Source organism: Fukomys damarensis, unplaced genomic scaffold (assembly GCF_012274545.1).
Source record: "Fukomys damarensis isolate Sample0158 unplaced genomic scaffold, DMR_v1.0_HiC HiC_scaffold_7, whole genome shotgun sequence".
Classification (NCBI taxonomy): domain Eukaryota; kingdom Metazoa; phylum Chordata; class Mammalia; order Rodentia; family Bathyergidae; genus Fukomys; species Fukomys damarensis.
In genome coordinates, this window is record NW_022900919.1 from 27,867,908 (window position 1) to 27,887,653 (window position 19,746).

At 44.3% G+C, this 19,746-nt stretch overlaps 1 protein-coding gene across 10 annotated transcripts in view; it reads right to left on the bottom strand.

The window, feature by feature from the left end:
• Cfap61 (cilia and flagella associated protein 61) overlaps positions 1–19,746 on the bottom strand; it is a 229,134-nt gene that overhangs the window by 72,235 nt on the left and 137,153 nt on the right. For 9 of the 10 annotated variants that reach the window (XM_010634190.3, XM_019208934.2, XM_010634189.3 and 6 more), the window contains 2 exons: positions 9,320–9,418; positions 3,671–3,839 (listed from right to left, as the gene is read on the bottom strand). In XM_010634190.3, the coding sequence (XP_010632492.2) occupies positions 3,671–3,839; positions 9,320–9,418 (268 nt within the window). Of the gene's footprint in view, positions 1–3,670; positions 3,840–9,319; positions 9,419–19,746 lie in introns of those variants that run through there. The other variant, XM_010634199.3, reaches the window with a different exon arrangement.

Genomic DNA, 19,746 nt, shown 5'->3' on the forward strand with positions numbered 1-19,746 from the left:
ATCCTTGCACCTTGCACACATCACATCTAGCAGGTAATGGGGTCAATGATGTCTAGGTCATCATGAATTCTGCTGTTTGCTTTTCTTTCTCCAGTTTTACTTTGCTGGGTGTAATACAGCTGCTTTTTCTAATAGAGGTCCAAATTTGTCTGATGTAGCCTTTTGCCATGCACTGTTAACTATCTTTCTATTCTCAAATTTTTGGTTGGGTATTTCTCTTGCATTTTGATTTTAGTATAAACACAGTTTTGGTATAACAAAGTAGTTTGAAACCATGACATTCCTTGTTGTGACTTGTGTTTTTCTCCTTTATTATTGTCTTAAGTGGGGAACCCCAAAGGTTATATTTCACAGTGATTCATTTATATTTGGAGGAAGGTTAAAGAATGCTTTGAGAGAACTACAATAAATTCATCATCTAAATACTGCAAGATATAAAAGGGGAAAAAACAATGGTTAAAAGTGAAAGTACAAACCAGAATGCCTGTCCTTTCAAGCCATTATACTACTGTGAAGTTCTAATTTTTTTTTCAGTTATTTAGAGTGCACATTAAAAGTAAACACACACACACACACATGTTTTCTGAGGATCTGCGCATAAAAGGATGGCTTTCTTCTATCTTCACATATGAGACACTTATGTGGATAAGTGTTGAATCATCATTTTCTCCAAAATTCTATGTAGTGGGTATTATTTTCTTTTGCCATTTAATGCTAGAAAGGAACTTTTTAATGCCTGCCTTATTTTTGTTCTTTTTAAGAGAGGTCATTTGATCATATTATTTCTCTTTGCAGTTGCTCACCCGCCCCCTATCATTCTCTTTAGACAATCAGAAGTCCCTTATTCTCAGACCTTTGCCAGAATGCAAGTAGTTGAGAATTTTTTCTTTGGTTTTGTTTTGAATGAATCAATTGGATAGAAGAGATTTCTTCTAGCACGTCTTAAATTATTGTTGCAAGCCTGATCAATTTCAAAGACAGACTGCACTTCTCAGATGGGAGAAGTATCAAAGAATATGCACCCAAGTTTCAAAGAACCGCTTTGACCTCATACTGTCACTTCTTACCCCATCCTCAGAATGAGGGTTCTCAAATGACAGAGGCAATGCCTCTCTTCCACTCCTAGAGGCACACTGGTGTGGACAGCTATCTTTCCCAGCCCATTTGCAGCAGGCTGTTGGCCAGGCTGCACTATTCCAGTTCCTACACGTTCAATTCCCCAGTCTCCATATCTGGAGCCTCTGGGAGACTAGTGTATCACTAATCCATGTCAAGCTGATCATAAATTAGAGTCCCCAACTCTTTCTTTGGCTTAGCTGAAGGTAGTTACCCCACTTTCTGGCTTCCAGTAGCCATCATCATTTGTATGCCATAATCTTCTCCTGTCAATGTCAAACTCATTTGACTTTGAGTTGACACATTTTTGTTCTTTATGAGTCTACCCAATTCCAGACATGAAGCAGACATCTCTCCAGAACTGTCCATGAGTCTTGTGGCTTTGTGATCTCATTTGGAAGCTGTCTTGAGTGGTTTCCAAAGCTGGCATGTGCTCACCAATAAGAAAGGAAGAAAGGAGGGAAGAAGGGAAGGAAGGAAGGGTTGACTAGGAAATTAGAAGGTTCTGAAAACAAGATAGCTAAATCATCTTCCAAAAGGAAGAAGCCATAGAGACTGTGAGGTTGGCAGGTGAAGGAAAAACTTCTATTAGCACATCATGAGGGGAACCACCAACGCATAGCAGAAATCCTTCAAACTGATCACTCAGGAAACAGGGCTTGGAAAAGACCAAGGAGTGAGAATGAGGTCATCCCTCCAACACAATTTCAAGTTTTATCTTGTGCACAGAATTTTCTGATAAAAAATTAAGTGATGGGTATTTGGATATCAAACATATAGCAGAATATTTCAGAGTAGGGCATGCCAATTAAAAGATCTGATTAGAGGTCAAGGATTGTAATTACACTTTATAACAGACTGTCTGCTTTGGGTTTCAGGTTTATTTTCTTTGTTTCACAAAATTGGGACAACACCATGAGAGAATTAAGAGAAAGGATGAAAATGAGAAGGTCTCCAGTGAATTCGGCTGCCCTTTCTGTGCCACTCTATGTATCTATGTACCTTTGATTTTTCTGTCCTTCTGGAAAAATTAAACTGGAACTCCCTTTATCATTTCTTCATTTTGCTTTTCCCATTGTAAAAAGGGCAAGAGCTTAATGTGCCATGAACTAAAGCTGTAGGGCAGCTGGACACACATGGGCAGATGCTGGAGTCTCTGGACAGCTGGCTGGGTCCTCTGCTTGGTTTCCAAAGGACACAGCCTGGGCAGCAGCTGGAAGCTGGCGGGTGGGTGAGTGGAGGCAGGCCGAAGGATGCAGTATACTTTCTCGGTCAATGTTTTTAAAAGGAAAAGGAATACTCTAATATCAAAATGAGGCATCCCCTGATTGATTTTTGTTCTTTAACCTGGGAGGAAAAATCCTTTTCTGCCTTTTGAAAAGTGAGACTTTAAAAAAAGGCAAAGAAATAATTAGAGGCTCATCCAAGCTACTCAAGCGCAGTCAATTCACTGGCAGTCTCAGCCACAGCCTCGCCAGGGAGCTCGTTAGAAACCAGGGCCCCAGGCTCCTGCACCCCAGCTCACTGGCCAGGATCTCCATTTTAACGGGGTGCTTGGGGGCTTTGAATGCACTGCACAGTTTGAGAAAGTCCGCTTGATGCTTGTAGGCATGGATAAGGGATTCAATGGAGAGAGAAAGTCCAAGCTGTTGATTCTTGGCCTTAGGTTGAAATACATCTGGGGAGCTTAAAAGCACACTGATGTCCAGCCCACCCATACTTAAACAGTCTCTGTGGGCAGGGCCTGGGCCAGGTGTGTTCCAAAGCACTTCAAGTGACCTCAGTGTGTGGCCATAACAGGGGACACTGCTTACATGACATTCTGTGCTAACGGGCACATGCAGTGACAATAATGTCTGTCGCCCGAGCGCTGCCTCCTCTAGACTTGGAAATGTTAAGGAAACCTACAAATCCCCAAATGAGTCCCCAACCACACAGAGGTAGCCCCACTAAGATCCCTCCTCGAGTTATAAAGAAAATCCCCTCTCACTGGGCAGATGCTTTACTTTCCCAGACCCCATGAGATGCTCTGTGGTCTTGGAATATTCAAATCTGCCACCCTACAGCAGCGGTAGCTCAGCTCGAGAGGCTATTCACAGGGAAAGAAAGCTTGGTCACCAGGACATCAGTTGATCCAACTTCTTAGTTTTATAACTGAGTCACAAAATAAAATAAGGGTTGACAGAAGGTTTGAAGTAGTTTCATGTGAGCACCATGCCACAGCTAATTTCCCCAAATGCAGGCCTGGCTGTGTCTGGATTCTACCATGGCGAGTTGTGTTATACTTCAGGACAACAGCTCCAAGAATGACATTTCTCCCACTTGCTATGAATTTTTATCTGGGAGCAGAATGTTTTTCTTGGAATGGGTTTCTGGGAGGGTTTGAGGACACAAATCTGGCCATGGATATGGGCATCAAAGAGAAATTTTATGAATATAGAGTGGCGGCTGTCTGGGCAGAGAGGATGCTCTTACCCAAAGTGCACGTGCCCAGTGAGCACACTGACCGTGGCATCTCCACGCGCACCCTGGCACCTCATGGGCACAGCCTCACCTGGTACTGCTGCCCGGTGCACAGGATGAGGTGGTCATATGGCACGGCTTTGTCCTTGGACACCACGACGTGCTTGGCTGCGCGGTCTATGCCCGTCATTCTGCCCACCACCACATTAACCCAGGAGCACAGTGACATCAGTGCATAATCTTTATCATTAAAACAGTGGCTGCAAAGAGAGAAGCTCTGTAAGTGACATTTGAGCAGCTGACAGCGGGCATTAATTAGACATCTGGTGTGCCGGTCTGAGTCCCCTAGTGGGCCAGGGCTGTGCGCTTGCTGTGAGTTTACTGGGACTGATACTGGGAGGGTTTTCGTTATGAAACACTTAGTCACAAATGGACATCTTCCCATTAAAGCTAAATTGTCCCACCTGACTTAGGCCAGTACATGGTGTGTGTGTGTGTGTGTGTGTGTGTGTGTGTGTGTGTGTATGCGTGTGTAACCACTTATACTTTCACAGTAGTTGTAAATCCACTTTAGCTTTTGAATTGTCCTGCTTGACTACATACTCAGAGGGAATTAGGAAGAGGAAAGTGACATCGATGAAGACTCCTATAGGCCGGGGTAACAGCCCTACTCGTTAATATTTCCCAAGAAATGTCCCATTCTTAGAATTAACATATGGCTTTGGACAAAAACAGCAAAATACATTTTATTTAAAGATGATATCAATTAGAGGATTGTGTTCACAGCAAGTGCAATCCCAGGGGAGAGGCGATTATAGGGAGCAGGTCCTTAAAGACATCAGGCTTGGGGTTGACGTTAGTGCTGTGACTTCAGGGAAGGTGGCCATGCGGGTTGCATGGACTGTGAGCACTCGGCTGTGGGTTTCTCATGGTGTGGGATTTAGCAAAAGACTTTTGTGAGGGCCATTTGTTGGGTTTTCTGAAAGGTTTGACCTTGTGTTAATGACCTTTTAAGGTTCCTGGGTGCAGACCGAGAGCCTAAGGTGGGACACGGAAGGTTTCATCTACCTTTGGCTACATAACCATTCTCAGAGTTTGTGTCCCTCACCCTGGGACCTCGAGTCCCCCAGGTCCTTTACCTCTCCATGTGGGATAATTAGCTTGCCCCGCTGGCCAGGACCATTGCAAGAACAGACTGGAGAATGTAGGAGATGCTGTTTTATCAAGTGGGATGCATATGGGAAGGATATTATTTGAAATAATATTAATGATACATAATCCTGTTTACTCTCTTTGCAGGCAAACAGGATTCTAAAGTGGTAATGGGAGGATATTTTTTCTTTTTGATCATACAGGAGTCTGGTCTCACCACACAAAGAGAATTCTAGTAATGGATGCACATTAGACCCTGTTATGGGGCCGTGAAAGAGATGGGAGCTCTGTGCTTTGTATCTTTCCCTGAAACAACACTTAAAAACAAGAAAATTTCTTCTTAATATATAAAAAAAAAAAAAAAGAAAGAAAGAAAATCAGGGGCTGGCCTGCCACAGGAAAATAATGGGTAGGGAGATGAAATTCTCTTTTAAAAAGCCATTTTGATAGCTTTACAGGAACACAGGAAACTTCACTGATTCTGTACATTCATGGGAGACACACAAAGGGTCGTTCATATTTGTTATACAGTCCCTATTGTAAGCCCTCCAAGATGAGCAAAAATTAAATATAGTTAGTGCACTGAGATCAGTCTTATGAGGATTTGCCCAGAGATAAAAGCTCTCAGGGGAAATTTGTGGAAGGCTAAGACAATGTTATTTTTAATGACAGTGGGGCAGTAGGGTTGATAATGTCAGCATGCACATTTCAGAGTTAAAATTTGCAGCTTGGTCCCGGGGGAATTGGGGCTTGGGAATACTAATTTTTAGGAACCTTTACTCAGACCCAACAGGAAGTGTTAGCATGGGCTGACGTTTTTATAGTCACTGCGTTGAGAGACACTTCTCAGTTTAAAATGTCATTGTGTGAGTGATTGCTATCCATTCTGGATAGGATTACTCACCTGGACCTTCTCTAATTCTCTGCACCCCCCATCATGTGTGTGAAACTATCTATTGGAGGCTGTAAGTGATATTTTTCCAAAATTATTTCCTAAGCAAAGTTAGTAAGCATTAAAGAGTCTAACATCAGGGACTGTCTTACAGGTTGGTGACAAGAGAACCCTCCACCAGTGTGCTCTGGACTATCTATAGAGAAGTGTGACTGTTTTTCTCAAGAAAGCGTGAGCTTGACTCAAAAATAATACGAAGGGGGCAGGAATGTAGCTCATGGGTGGAATGCTAGCTTGTAGGAGGGCTCTGGGTTCCATCCCCAGCACTGCAGGGGAAATATATGAAAGTTGTCCTCTACTATTCTCTAGTGCTGGCCATTAGAGAAGTACAAGTTAAAATATCGAGAGTCTATCTTACTCCAGAAAGAACAGCCAGCATCAAGAAATCCAATAACAAATGCTCGTGAGGCCGTAGGGAAAAAGGGACTCTTCTACATTGTTGGTGGAGATGTAAACTAGTACAACCACTATGGAAATCAGTACGGAGATTCCTCAAAGAACTAAAAATAAAAATTCCATTTGACCCAGCTATTCCCCTTCTGGCTATCTTCCAATAAAGATTAAAGACACCATAGTTTATGCACATCCATGTTTATAGCAGCACAACTTATAATAACTAAATCTTGGAAGCAGCCTATATGTCCATCAACAGATGAACAGATAAAGAACATGGAATGTTTACACATAATGGGGTACTACGTTGCCATAAAGAAGGTCAAATAGATTATTTGTAGAAAAATGGCCGTACCTTGAGACCATAATGTTAGATGAAACAGACATGTAAGCTTAAATATTACATTTTTTCTTATATGAGAAACTCAAATTATAAAGAAAGAAGAAAATAAAGTATAACAGGAAGTAGGGAAACAGATATTAAAGCTCAAATAGGAAGGGAGAGGGAGCGAGGGAAAGGGAATAAAAAAGGAATAAAGATGTGTTATGTACATGTACCAACTCCACACAAGGAATGTAAGCTGTACATACTGCAAACACGTACTAAGGAAAGAAAACCAAAACAACTCTGGAGACAGATAATAAGAAGGGGAGAGGAGAGAGAGAAAAAGGGTAGAAATGTAGGCTGCAGAGGTATCTGGAGAAGGGCATGGATGAGAAATGGCCACTTGCTTAAGGCTGTCAGCCCGAGTTCAGGGGTCACAAGGCTCTCAGCTCAAATCCCCAGGTGAACAGTTTCAAGCCAGCCAAATGGAACCAGAACCCTTTAGAACTGGGAAGGACCTCAGAGGTCTTCAGGAGATTGATCGTGATACCCTTGGAAGGATCATTACAATTAACTTTCAATTTCTCAGGGCAGAGGGGCAGCTAATTAGTGGCTTCCTCTTGCTTCCTGCATTTCCTCCCTCCCACAGCTTCCTCCCGGCTGCCATCCTCAGCATCTCTGCCAGAGGTGTTTTGGGGAGAGAAAAATGAACCAAAACACTGATTAAGAACAGGTTCAAAATTAATCTTTAGAATGAGGAATTCAATTATTAATTACATTCACGGATGTCATTTGCACTTGCTAGTTCTAAGCTCCATGACCAGTGACCATTTCCTTTACTGGGGCGCAGGGCCATTTCCTAGTCACGGTTTAGCCTGTGATGTCTGAGAATTATGATAACATGTGGTGACCATTGAGGGCCCTGGCTGGGTCTGGTCTCTCTCTGTCTTCTACTGGGTCAAGAGGTCTTCTGCGGGCTCGGTGGAGGTAACTGTCACCCAGTCTCTGTCATTTACTGTGCATCTGCTATGGGCCAAGCCCTGTCCCAGGAATTGGGGACATAGCAGTGAACAAGGCCGCAAACATCCCTGCCCTTGTCCAGTTTATAAGTGAAAGAATCAGAATATGAAGAATGGAAGGAGTTTTAAAGGGAATTTATAATGTTTAGAAGGATTTCACGAACTAGAGAAAACCAGAGCAGTGAGGGAAGCACCGGCTGCAGAGGGATGGGCTGTCCTGGTCACCCTCCTGGGAAAGGTGACATGGGAGAGAAAACAGCAGAGCCCAAGGGGTGCCTGCCTGTTGTGTCTGAGGGATGTGAAGGTTTCTGACGTGACTAAGGTGGAAAAAAAGAGCAAAACTAGTAAAAGGTGATGTCGGAGAAGTAAGTGGACTAGAGAAGATCTAAGCTTGGAACATTCTAGAATTTATTGTGATAATGAAAGTATTCTGTAGCTGTGCTAGTCTGGTAGCCACTGGCCATGTGTGGCTATCTGAGCACTTGAAATGTGGCTAACGTGATTGAGGAGATGAATTTTTCATCTCATTTAACGTAAATAAATTTAAATTTAAATAGCTCCCCCTGCAGCTTGTGGCTACTGTATTGGATGGACAGTGTGGTTCTAGGCCGTAAGGAGTTGGTGTGGTTTGAATCATATTTCTGCAGTGCTGCTGCTCTGGTGACCATGTTGAGAATGCAGTGAGGCAGGGGCAGGAGCAAGGACATCTGGTGACCCCTCCGGGACGTTTGTCTGCTTGTGCAGCAGCACACCACATAGTCCTGTACACCCATCTCTCCTGTGCCACACTCAACGTGAGGACAGACAGGAACTCTCACCGGGCTGGGGGAACCAAACTCCCCTTCAGACACCACTGAGACCAGCCTCTGTCTCCTGGGGTCATGTCATTTCCAAAGAGAGAAAGGGAGGGAGGAGTGGTCACGCTACACCCTTGACCAGAGCTTCTGATAATTTTAACAAAAATGGCAGCAAACCAGGATTATCTTATACTTTTCACAACTACTCAAAATTACCAAAGCTCGGAGCAATGAAATGCTGTGCCCCAGGCCCACAGTGGCAGGGGACAGGATCTGAATCTGCATCCTTCTGGCTCAAATCCACGTCCTTTTTACTGCACTGTCATGTGTAATGAGAACTTTCCAAAACAACCCCAAATTTATAGTCTGATAAAGGCATTCGTTGAAGATGAGCCTGGATCTTCTGGCAGGGAAGCTAAGGTTTTTCTCACAGTTTGGAGGCAAAGCAAGTCTTTTTCAGAGGTAAGAGGATTCCTTCCTTGCAGATTCTGAAATGAACCCCATCCTCTCCACCCAGAGGGGAAAATTTCCTTTCTCTTCATTGAAAAAAAAAAAACTGGAAGATTGTTTCTAGAGGCTGGGCAGCTAGGATTTCTGTACCTGTGTTTTGCTACAGGACATTAAAATTAATGAAAGCTATGTGCTGATAGCATGGTACTTCCCAGCGCAAATACTGTCAAACAGTTTGACTGGAATGGAAAGAAGAAAGCTCTGGGAACTGGTGTGGTCAGCCCTGGTTACCAAGAGGAGTGTGAAACCCAAGCCCCAAGGAAGTGCCCTGCTGAGCACAAGTGCAGTCACAAGCTCCACTGCCCTGCCGTGTCCTTCTGAATGCAAGTGTGGGGTGGCCAAGTCTATCAACTCCACCCCCGTTGTTGGGACAGAGGGATTACAGTCCTCTCACAGACACACGGTGGTGGCTGAACCCTGCCACTCTGGGCCAACAGGCTGCACTTGTATTTCCTAAGCAATGCTCCAACTCTAGATGAAAAGGCTCTCGCACTTCCCTGTCCAATCTGAAATCTATTATTTAGAATCAAAAAGACTGCACACAAATTAGGACATTCAGGCCTCAAAATGAAAAAGCAAATAGAATTCGTACTCGCTTGCTAAAAACTTCCTTTTTTCCTTGTCCAGAAGTTTTTTTCCTGGGAGTCCATGCGTTGAAATCAGGGTGAGATTATTAAATTTCAGGTGAGAGCTAAGGAGAAAAAAAAAAGGTGGGAGGAGAACAAAGAGAGGTTAAGGCCAATTCAGTGAATGCTCATTATAATTCAATTTAACTTAATTTTATGTGTCATCTAACTATTGGATTTTTCTTTGATGCTAGCAACTCTTTTCACACAAACCTTCAAATAGAGCCATTTAAACGGGGTGGGGGCTTGGGGGGAAGATAGCTTTGGAGATGCTAATGGCAGAAAATTCTGGAGGCTACTCACAGTCCAATGGCAGACACTGTTTAATTTTTAAAAATTTGCTTCTCAAAGTAAACCGAGATAAAACTCACAAATTTGGGAGGAGGGGAGTCAATTTAGTATAAATTAATACAAAGTTTGAAGTCAAAGTACTTCTAAGAAAGGGAGTCACGACCACCACAGCTGCCACCACAGCCAGCTCTGAGGATGTGTCACCTCCCTTTAGTCCCCAACCGCTGGCATGAGGTCAGCACTGTGACTGGCTATGTCTCCAAAGCGTGAGCTAAAGCTATAGTGAATGTTTAAAATTCCAAGTTTATTACAGTAAAAGGTGCACTACCATAAACTCCCTCAGAAGCCTCCCCCTCACGGTGCACACACTTATCCCATGGTTCTTGCCACTTTCTGCAGCAGCTCTGAAGGCCTCTTTCCTGAGTGTCTTCACTTACTCTGTCCTGGCTGCCTCAATGTCCTCATCTGATTCAAAACATTTCCCTTTCATGGTCATTTTGACTTTGGGGAAGAGCCAGAAGTCATACAGTCCCAGATTTGGTGACTACAAAAGGATGAGGACATGGTATCAAATTTTTACGAGCCTGCCTCTCTGCTGGGTGGTGCTTGGCAGCTCCATTCACTGAATTTCTGATCATACTCATCAAAAAGGACTTCCAGGACTGCTTCAGAAAGTGACAGAAGTGATGGGATAAATGTTCTGGGAGAATTTTGAGGGAGGATTAATGGCACTCTGACTTCCACATATATGCTCTCGCTATGTAGTTGAGACTGATCTGGAACTCACTATGTAGCCCAGGCTGGTCTCAAACTCACAGCAATCCTCTTGCCTCAGCCTCCCGAGTGCTGGGATTACAGGCGTGCACCACCACGCCTGGCTTATTTTTTAAGAAATGTAAACATTCACTGTAACTTTTGATTGCTCCTTGTATCAGGTGAAACTGAGGCAAAATGATTTGCCAAGGCCATACAGCTTGTCAGTCTAGGCTGCCTGGCTCTCACCTAACCTTTGCCTATTCAGTGGTCACTCAAAATCTGAGGGTCCTAGGTACCAAGACTCCCCATGGATTCCAGAATCCATGGATGCTCAAGCAAAAATGTGATGCAAAGTGTGTGTATTACCCGCAGAAACCTTCCCCCTTCCACTTTCTTCTTCCTTTTCTTTTTTTGGTACCGGGGATTGAACTTGGCACCTTGTGCTTGCAAAACAGGTGGTGGAACCACTGAGATAAATCCGGGCCCTTCTTTTTTTTTTTTAAAGACAGGGCCTCACCATGTAGTTTAGGCCAGCCTTGAACTCACTATGTAGTCCAGGCTGGCTTTGAACTCGAGGTGATCCTCCTACCTCAGCCTCCTGGATGCTGAAATTGTAAGCATGTACCACCACACCCGGCCCTCCCTTCCACTTTAAATCATCTCTACAGTACTTATAATACCAAGTGCAATGTAAAGGCTGTTTCCATAGTTATTTGTGTTGTTTAGGGAATAATGAAACAGAAAAAAGCGTGTTCATGTTTAGTACTGTTAAAAATTTCCCTCCAAATGTTTCTTATCTGCAGTTGGTTGAATCCATACCTTTGAGGGCCAGTTCTGCACCCACTGTACACAATGGTCACAGGGCCCTTGAGATCATCTATGCCCACATGGCAACCTCAGCGTTGTCACCGCCAGACACACACGGTTATCCCCATCAAGATACCAAAGCATCAGCGGGAGAAAATTTTAGAGGACTTCAGACCAAAATCCACCTTATACTGGCGTCAGGCTCTCCAGACCCCAAGGCACCTGCATGGGCATCATCTTCAGGGCAGTTTATGGAGGGGTGGGGTGCAGGCTACCTGTATTTCATGTGTAAGAAAATCAGTGTTGGAAACAGTGGGGTTTTTTGCAGCAGCAAAGTGGAATTGGCATTACTGAGGCTTGGATTGAACCCAGGGCCTCTGCACTGAGCTCTGCCTCCAACCCCTTTACATTTTTTTTTTTTTTACTTTGAGACAAAGTCTTGCAAAATTGCCAAGTTGCCCCAGGCTGGGATAGAATTTGTAATCTTGCCCAACCTCCAGGTACTGGAATTATAGGTATGGGCCACTACATCAACTAGAAATGGCAATTTGTTCAAGACCACAAAGCTCATAAACAGCAGGGCCAGACACGACATTCATACCTTCTAACTCCATTCAAGCAGCACCCTCTCCACGCCCCACACCCTCTCTAAGGGGGGTGGTTAGGCCTCCAACACTAAGTGGAGGTTTGGAGGACTCACTCCGTATTTGCCCCTCAGGGTTTAAAGTACTTCTGCTGCAATTTTGCCCTCTGCTTAGAGTCAGCAAAACTGTACGAGTGAGTGGATTTTTTTTCAGGGGATCCTGGTTGGTGAGAAAGATTTTTTTCTAAAAATCTCTCCTTGGTTCACACATTCCCTTTCAATCATCCAAATGCCAGAGAAGGAGCCGTCCCCAAGCCAGAGGAGAACACCTGCCCTCCCTTCCCAGGAGGAGCCTGGAAGCTTTCCAAATGTGGAAATGCTATCAATTTACTGACAATCTGTTAAGTAGCACTAAAAACAGGAGACTTTCGGTGATGGCTCGGGCCAGCAGTGCAATAAACCCAACTGCACATGACCTTTAAACACAGCTAAATATTATGAGAGGTTTTGCTCTAAAAGTCTCTGAGGATGGGTGTCATTTAAGAATGAATATTCTTATTTGATACAAATAAAACTGAGCACACTTTATCCACTAATAAGAATAAAAATTCTGGACACCTCCAACTAGCAGAAAGGTCACAATTAACCCCAGATACATACAGCTTCAGCCTCAAGTGCACACCAATGACAGGCTTTGGATTTACTACGTCTAATGGGGAACATGGATAATAAAATGTATTTTTCTGTGGAGCAGTTAAAACTTCTGGTTTTGGATCCCATGTGATCAAGTGTGGTTTATGTTACACTAATAGTAGCTCCACACCGGTCCTTTTTACATCTTTGTGTGAATAGAGGGCTTAATGATCATGCAGTTATAGCTTTTACTACAAAAAGCAATTCCTTTAGTATGGAATAATTTGAATTATATAATGACATGGATCAAATGACTCTTAAATTGCTAAATTACCACAGTGAATTTTATTGAATTATACTATTTACACTTAGAAAATTTCCCTAAAGATGGAGTAGGATTTTTTAAAAAAACATCCTCCATATTGATATAGTGAGGGGGAGACATTTGCTGAAATTTTGCACATAAGAGAACCAGCTTCCAGTTCTTTTCTCCAGCCCCAGCTGATTCCTTTTGTATTCCTGGAGTGCCTGGTCTGGTCCTTTACCTAAGCTTCTGGCTTCCTCTCTTAGCCTTTCTTGCCTCCTTCCTTCTCAGTCAGCACATCTGCATCAGAAAGAAAGCATAGTCTACTGCCAAACCACCCTGAACGCACCAGATCTGATCTTGGAAGCTAAGCAGGGTCAGGCCCAATTAGTATTTGGATGGGAGAAGAAAGCACAGACAGCCACCAGCAGCCCTCTTTATCCTTTCTCCATCCACAGGAGCATCCTTCCACTTCCTGGTTCACCTTTCCTAATATGTCACTTCCTCCTCCCTCACCCCCAGCCCTGTACCAGCCACTTCCTCTTGCAATGCTGCTTAATAAACCAGTCCAGTGCTGTCTCAATGGGCCAAAGTGAGATCCCCCCAAAGTCCATAGGAGCTCCGCCCATCACACCCACATCCCAGGCAGAAGGAAGGAGGACTGGGGGAGTGTGTTCAAGGGAGAAGTTCCTAAGGACAATTACACTGAGTAGAATTTATTCAAGCAAAGAAAAGCAAAGAAGAAATGATGATTTGCTGATCAGGCAGCACCCAGAAGCAGAGCAAGTTCTGAGAACACCGGAAGAGAGGCCAAGACACCACGCTGTCAATCAGCTGGTCAAGCGGTTACAGCTTAGTTAACTGGCTGCAAAGTTCAGTTACTGAGATCAAACTCCCTATTGGTTAGTGTCTGGGTCCATCCAGTACGTGGGCCTGGTCCAAACAGGTAGCCTGGCACAAACTCTGCTCCACAGGAGGAAGGCTGCTGTCGGGAGCCTTCCGGAAGTCCCCCAGGACATGTCTGCTTGTGTTAGCAGAATGCAGCAACAGCCCAGGTGGAGTAGTGAAGGGGCTGGGGAAACGGAGTGTTTCAAATGCACGAGTTGGCCTTTTCAAAGCACCACACTACCTCAGGGTCTGTCGCCAAGGGCAAAGTATGAAGGATACAGGGAGGCAGGTAGAGGTCCCCACTCACCTGACTCATGCAGGAAGGGCGGGGAGGGAACAGAGAAGGACCACAGTTGCAGGAGCCAGGTAAGGTGCACACACATGTGCACGTGGTGGAACCCCAGAAGGCTAGGGGTTAACTAGGAACTGCCAGATGCCACTGCTGACCCTGAGCCAGAGGAGTGGGGACGGAGGAGACAGGAGGCCAGGCTGTGGCCAAGGTGCCCCTTCCCCAGGAGCTGGGTCCCCAAGACACACTGCCAGCTGCCTGCAACAACATTGGCTTCCTGTCTTCAGTTCTTTTTCAACCATTCCTGCCTCCTTTGTCCATCTCTCTGTCACCAACCTTCCTAGGCAATGTGCCCATGGCCCTGGGCTATGTCATCTATGACCTGGACCTCAGAGTTCTTTGGAGGCATAAATCTAATTCCTAAATGCTCCAGGTCATCCCAAACTCACAATTTAGACTGCAGCCCCAGTCCCTCTCCTATGTCTCTGCCAACACCACAGCCAAGGAGCCACTTCTCCAGCTAGGATTTGGAAGCCCTTCTCAGACTAACCCTCCTTCCCACACTGATCACTCTGCTCCATCGCTTTCATCTTGCCCAGGTGTGTCTCTCTCTCTACTTCTCAGACTAACCCTCCTTCCCACACTGATCACTCTGCTCCATCGCTTTCATCTTGCCCAGATGTGTCTCTCTCTCTATGTCTCTGTCTCTGTCTCTGTCTCTCTCTTGGCACTGGAGATGGAACTCAGGGCCTTTGCACTGAGTTTCATCCCCAGAATCTTTTTTGTTTAGAGGTAGGTTGTCACTACGTCACTAAGTTCCCCAGGTTGGGCTTGAGCTTGTGATCCTCCTGCCTCGGCTTCCTCAAGTGCTGGGATTACAGGTGTGTGCCACCATGCCAAACTGCTGCTCACCTCCGCCTAGAGAAATAGTCTCAGGGTTAGTGTCCCTGCTCCAGTCTCTTCTCTGCCCCTCTCCCACATAGCTACTAGAAACTTATTTTTAAATTAAATCAAATTCTCATCTTTGCTCACTACCTGAGCTCAGGAGTCAAGCTGCCTTGGTTAGACTCCTAGCTCACGCACTTTCTAGGTTTTAACATTGCACAAACCATTTGTTTGTGGCTCAGTTTGTTCACCTATAAAATGGGAATAGTGGGACCTGATGCTTCATAGGGGATGTTGTAAAGATTAGGTGAAATGGTATCTAAAATATTTATAATACTGCACAGTGTATTTTCAGTGAGTGTTACCTTTTTTGTTAGCAAAATATTAAGTCAAAATCACTATCTCAGTATATCAGGTCATTAGGGTCAGGGCCTAACCTAGCCTCCTAACCGCCTTTGTAACACTGACCATGTAAGGTCCCCAGCCTTCCATGCCTTTATGTGAAGATGCCAACAGCACTTTTATTTCTACAACCTCATATTTTTGCTCTGACAGTTTTCTCTGCAATCTGGCGTGGCAACATTCAAATATGTAATTCCTTAATTTATCACAAAGTGTATCGGTCCAAAATCATGGCGTTTGAAATGTATCGTTCTAACAGATTCAAGCTCTTCCCAGGGAGAACTACTGCATAGAGATGCAATGGTCAAGATCTTACATTTGACCACCAGTGAATATTCCAAAAGCTCTGGCAGATAAGACAGGGGTCAAAGGGTACAGTGTGGCTTTGAGCAAACATTACATGAGTGGCACAAACAGATCACAGATGAAGGCACAAGCCTCTGATCTAATGGTGCGGGCTCCGTGTTTAAGAACAATATCGCAGGCTGTCACGAGGCCTCTGCTCCAAAATGAAAGGTCACCAGATTGTGAAAAAAAAAAAGTTGCAGTGCAGCGCTCCGGCCACTGAAACATTAAACAAGTGCACCTGCAAGCCCAGCAAATGGTTCCAGCGGGGATTTCACGTTGCTGTGGAGACCAAGGGAGGAACTGCTCCAAGACACTTGCAAAGCAGGGAGGATTAGAGTATCCAGGGAAATAAGTAAAAGGTATTGCGTTTCATTCCATGTTGCAGGAGGACAGCTACAAAACTAGGTCTGAACATCCTTATTCTTCAAATGAAGGGGGTCACATCGCCAATTTATTGTGAATATGAAAAAGAAACATAAAACTTTTTGTGTTCCTTAACCTTGTGGGCAGTAGAAACCTGAATGTGCTAAACAATTGCTCATTATTTTTCATTTTTCTTTCTTTTCGCATGGCAAAGGCAGCCACATCATGTAATTTAATTAACTGCTTTCATTAATACTTCTACTTGAACAAATTGATAATGTAGAGAAAAAATAATTTCCTCAAGTAATTTAAATGTCTCATTTTAATTTACTAAAACCTCTGCTTTTTAAATCGTTCCAAAAACAGTGACAAAAATATCTGCTGAAGATAGCAAATCCTAGCTCCAGGTAGATATCTGAACTGACTGCATATTTTATTAATCAAAGAGTAACTCAGATTTAATTTCAACTTAAAGATATGATAATATCACTCAGTGATACAATCAGTGCTATAGGTAGGGGGTTGAAAGTCAGGAATTAGGTGAACTTTTACCATTGGAAGAAAAATACAGGGCAAAACAAATCAGAACAAAATATTGACTGAAAAATAAAGCAGATAAAGAGAATTTGCCAATTTTTCCCTGAAAAAATTTTAACTTTCTTCAGCTGCATTTTTTTTTTCTTTTTAGATCACAAATGAGATGCTTTGACACATCTCAAGCCAATTATTTCATCTATGTCTGCCAGTAAAAATAACAGGGTGGCTGCATGCATGGCTACAGAGCTGTCAGTAATGCCACACTACTGCCTCGAGGGGGAGATCAAAGAAGTCTGAAGAGCAGGAGTGGGTGGAGGACTGCAGCTCATCCTGGAGAGGGTGTAGGGTCCCTGGGGCAAGGCCCAGGCCAGTCCCTCTTCCCAACCCTACTTCTCTCTTCTCTGAATGCCTGGCTCCACCCAGGGTGGGTGGGGGTGGTGTGAGAGCTCCCTGTCCTTATCAGTCACTGAAAGAACCATGTGAGACCAAGACCAAACAGACAAAGAGCAGGTCTCTTAAACCTCCTCTGAGTCCAAGCTGTGTCCTAAGTCATGGGATCTGGAACCACACCAGGCCCGAGTACAGGAGGGACCTGGGAGCTCCAAGGAGTTCTCAGGACCGGGTAGGAGGCAAGCATGGTGGCCAGGGCAAGGGTTTAGGGGAGGACTTGGGGACTTAGGATCTCCAACAAAAGCTTGAGGATCTATGAGCAAAAGAATCCTTACTGAGAAACAAAAGGGTGTCATGGTTGAAATACCAGTTGAAAGAATGGGAATACAATTTGGGAGGTCTGGCAAAACACACAAAAATGAATTTGAATTTTTCTTTATGATTTATGGGAAATGATTAATGTTGTTTTAATACATATATGAAGTACAACTTTATACATTTATATTCTGAGCATATGCTTATTAAGCCTAACCAAGGTATAAATATCAAGATGGCAGCTATAAAAGACAAGACAGAAATCTTCTTTGCACACAAGAAATGGCAAACACATACACAGACCAATCAGTTCCCAAGACTGAAAAACAAAGCATTATGGGAATTAAAAAGGGAATGACATCATTTCTGGTGGGGCAGGATGAAGAAGAGTTTTATGTTTTAGGCAAATAATAGCTATTAGGAAAGCTTGATTAGTACCATATGGGCAGACTCCTCTGTTTGGCAGATATTTGTCTTGAGCCTCCATTCTCACTGGTGATAATTTAAGCATGGAGATTTCCAAAATGTTTTCTATGGGGTCCAATATAGTATGTAGATACCAGGAATGTGGGATAATGACTTCAGCTATATCAGGATAATGATATCTTAATAATTAGGCCTGATAAGCCTCATTGTAATGACATGACTTAGAAGTTGTATGATTTGTTAAGAATTAGAAAATATGGTTTGGAAAACAAACCCATAAAAAGTTTACATATGATGAACAATTAGAGGGGAAAATAGCTTCCCTAGATAAGACCACCAATTTTGAGGAAATGTTTACATAAATACTTCCTAAGCCCAGCTGCATGGGAGAATTACTCAGGCAGTTGGTCCTAGAGCCCACCCCAGCCCTACTGAAATGTAACCCCAGGAGTATGGACTCTGAAAGTGTCCCTCCCCACCCCCACCTACATGGCCAATAGGCACAGAATTGCAGTAGAATTTTCACATTCTGTTGTTTACAGAGAGATTATACATTTGTCCTAATGCCTGGGAAAGTGATTCACATTAATTTTCTTTGTGATAAGTTAAAGTAAAAGGGGAAATCCAAAGTGGTTTTTAGTCAAGCCCCCAAATACCTTACTATGTTGGCAGCATTGGATTATTTCTTTGAAAGGAGTCATCTTTAAAGGACTCCAGTTATAGGTAAACTTGCTTTCCAGAGTCATGGGCCCAGGAGTGGGCTGCCTGGTTTGGGTCTCACACAGGTCTCACAGAACTCTCAGTCTCCAGAGAGTTCTCAAATGTCTCAGGCCCATGTGTTCAAGGACTGGTTGCTAGCTTGAGACACTGTTGGGAGGTGGTGGAAACTGTAGGAGGTGGTGAGGAAGGAAAGAAAGAAGAATGGAAGGAAGGGAGGGAAGGAAGAAAGGAAAAGGGAAGGGAAGGGAAGGAAAGGAAGGAGGGAGGAGGGAGGGAGAGAGGAAGAGAGGGAGCAAGGAAGGGGGGAGGAAGAAAAGGAGGTCATCAGAAACATGTATTGGTGGCCAGGGCTGGGATTTAGCTCAGTGGTGCTGCCTCCTGCCTTGCAAGCACAAGGTCCCAACTTCGATCCCCAGTACCAAAAGCAAGCAAGCAAACAAACAAACAAATGAAAAAATGCAAGAAACATGTATTGGTGGCCCACGGGGCCATGATGGTCAACTGGAGCCCTTAGAAAGACATGGTGGGGCCCTTATGGGCACTGCTATCCATGATCCACAAGGGAGCTGTGTGGGTTGAGAACTAGCAGGAAGTGCACCCCTCCCATATGCTCTGGAGTCTAGCAGCTTTGTAAAATAGAAACACGCCAGAGTGTTGGGCTGTTTGCTTGGTCCTCCAGATGTTAAGCAGAGGCAGTGGCTACTTTAACCAAACTCCAAGTGTTAGGATTTATGCCTAGATGTCCCCCAAATGCCTTCTGTGATTATAGGCAGGGCTTTGGAGAGGTGACTGGATTGTGGAGGTGTTATAGCTCACTTGCTGTTAGGAGGTGGGGCCTGGTTAAAAGAGGTAGATTACTGGGGGTGTGATCCAGAAAGATTTTCCTCCCTTCCTGGCACCTCCCTTGGCTCTCTGCTTTCTGTCCACCATGCTGTGAGCTGCTCTCTTCTACCACATCCCTCTGCCATCCTGCCCTGCCTTGGAGCCAGCCAACCATGCAAGGACCAAGACTACTGAAACATAAGCCAAAACAAACCTTTCCTCCTTTAAATTACAGGTATTGGGTATTGTGTCTCAGCAACAAGAAAGTGAACTAAGACATGGAGACAATGTCTCACAAAGTGTCAGATGTAGCCACTGGCAGGAAACACCTCTGGCTTACCCCCGCTCTTTAGGAGAAAAAGGGTCTTCCACACAGAGAAGTCACCATCTCCCTAGTCGCTGCCCGTGACAGTCAGGGCTCAGCTCAGCTCCCTCTGGGCACTCAGCTGTGCAAATCTAATTAGTAGGAGGTGTTAGCTAATCAGTAGTGAGCCCAGGCATTTTGATGGACACCAGCGCACAGGGAGGGATTCTGGGCACTGTCCTCATTGCACAGAGCACAAGGCTAGGGTTCACAGGTGTTGGGGAGCTCCCCTGGAGAGTGCTGACACCCCGCACCTTGGCTCAGCAGTCT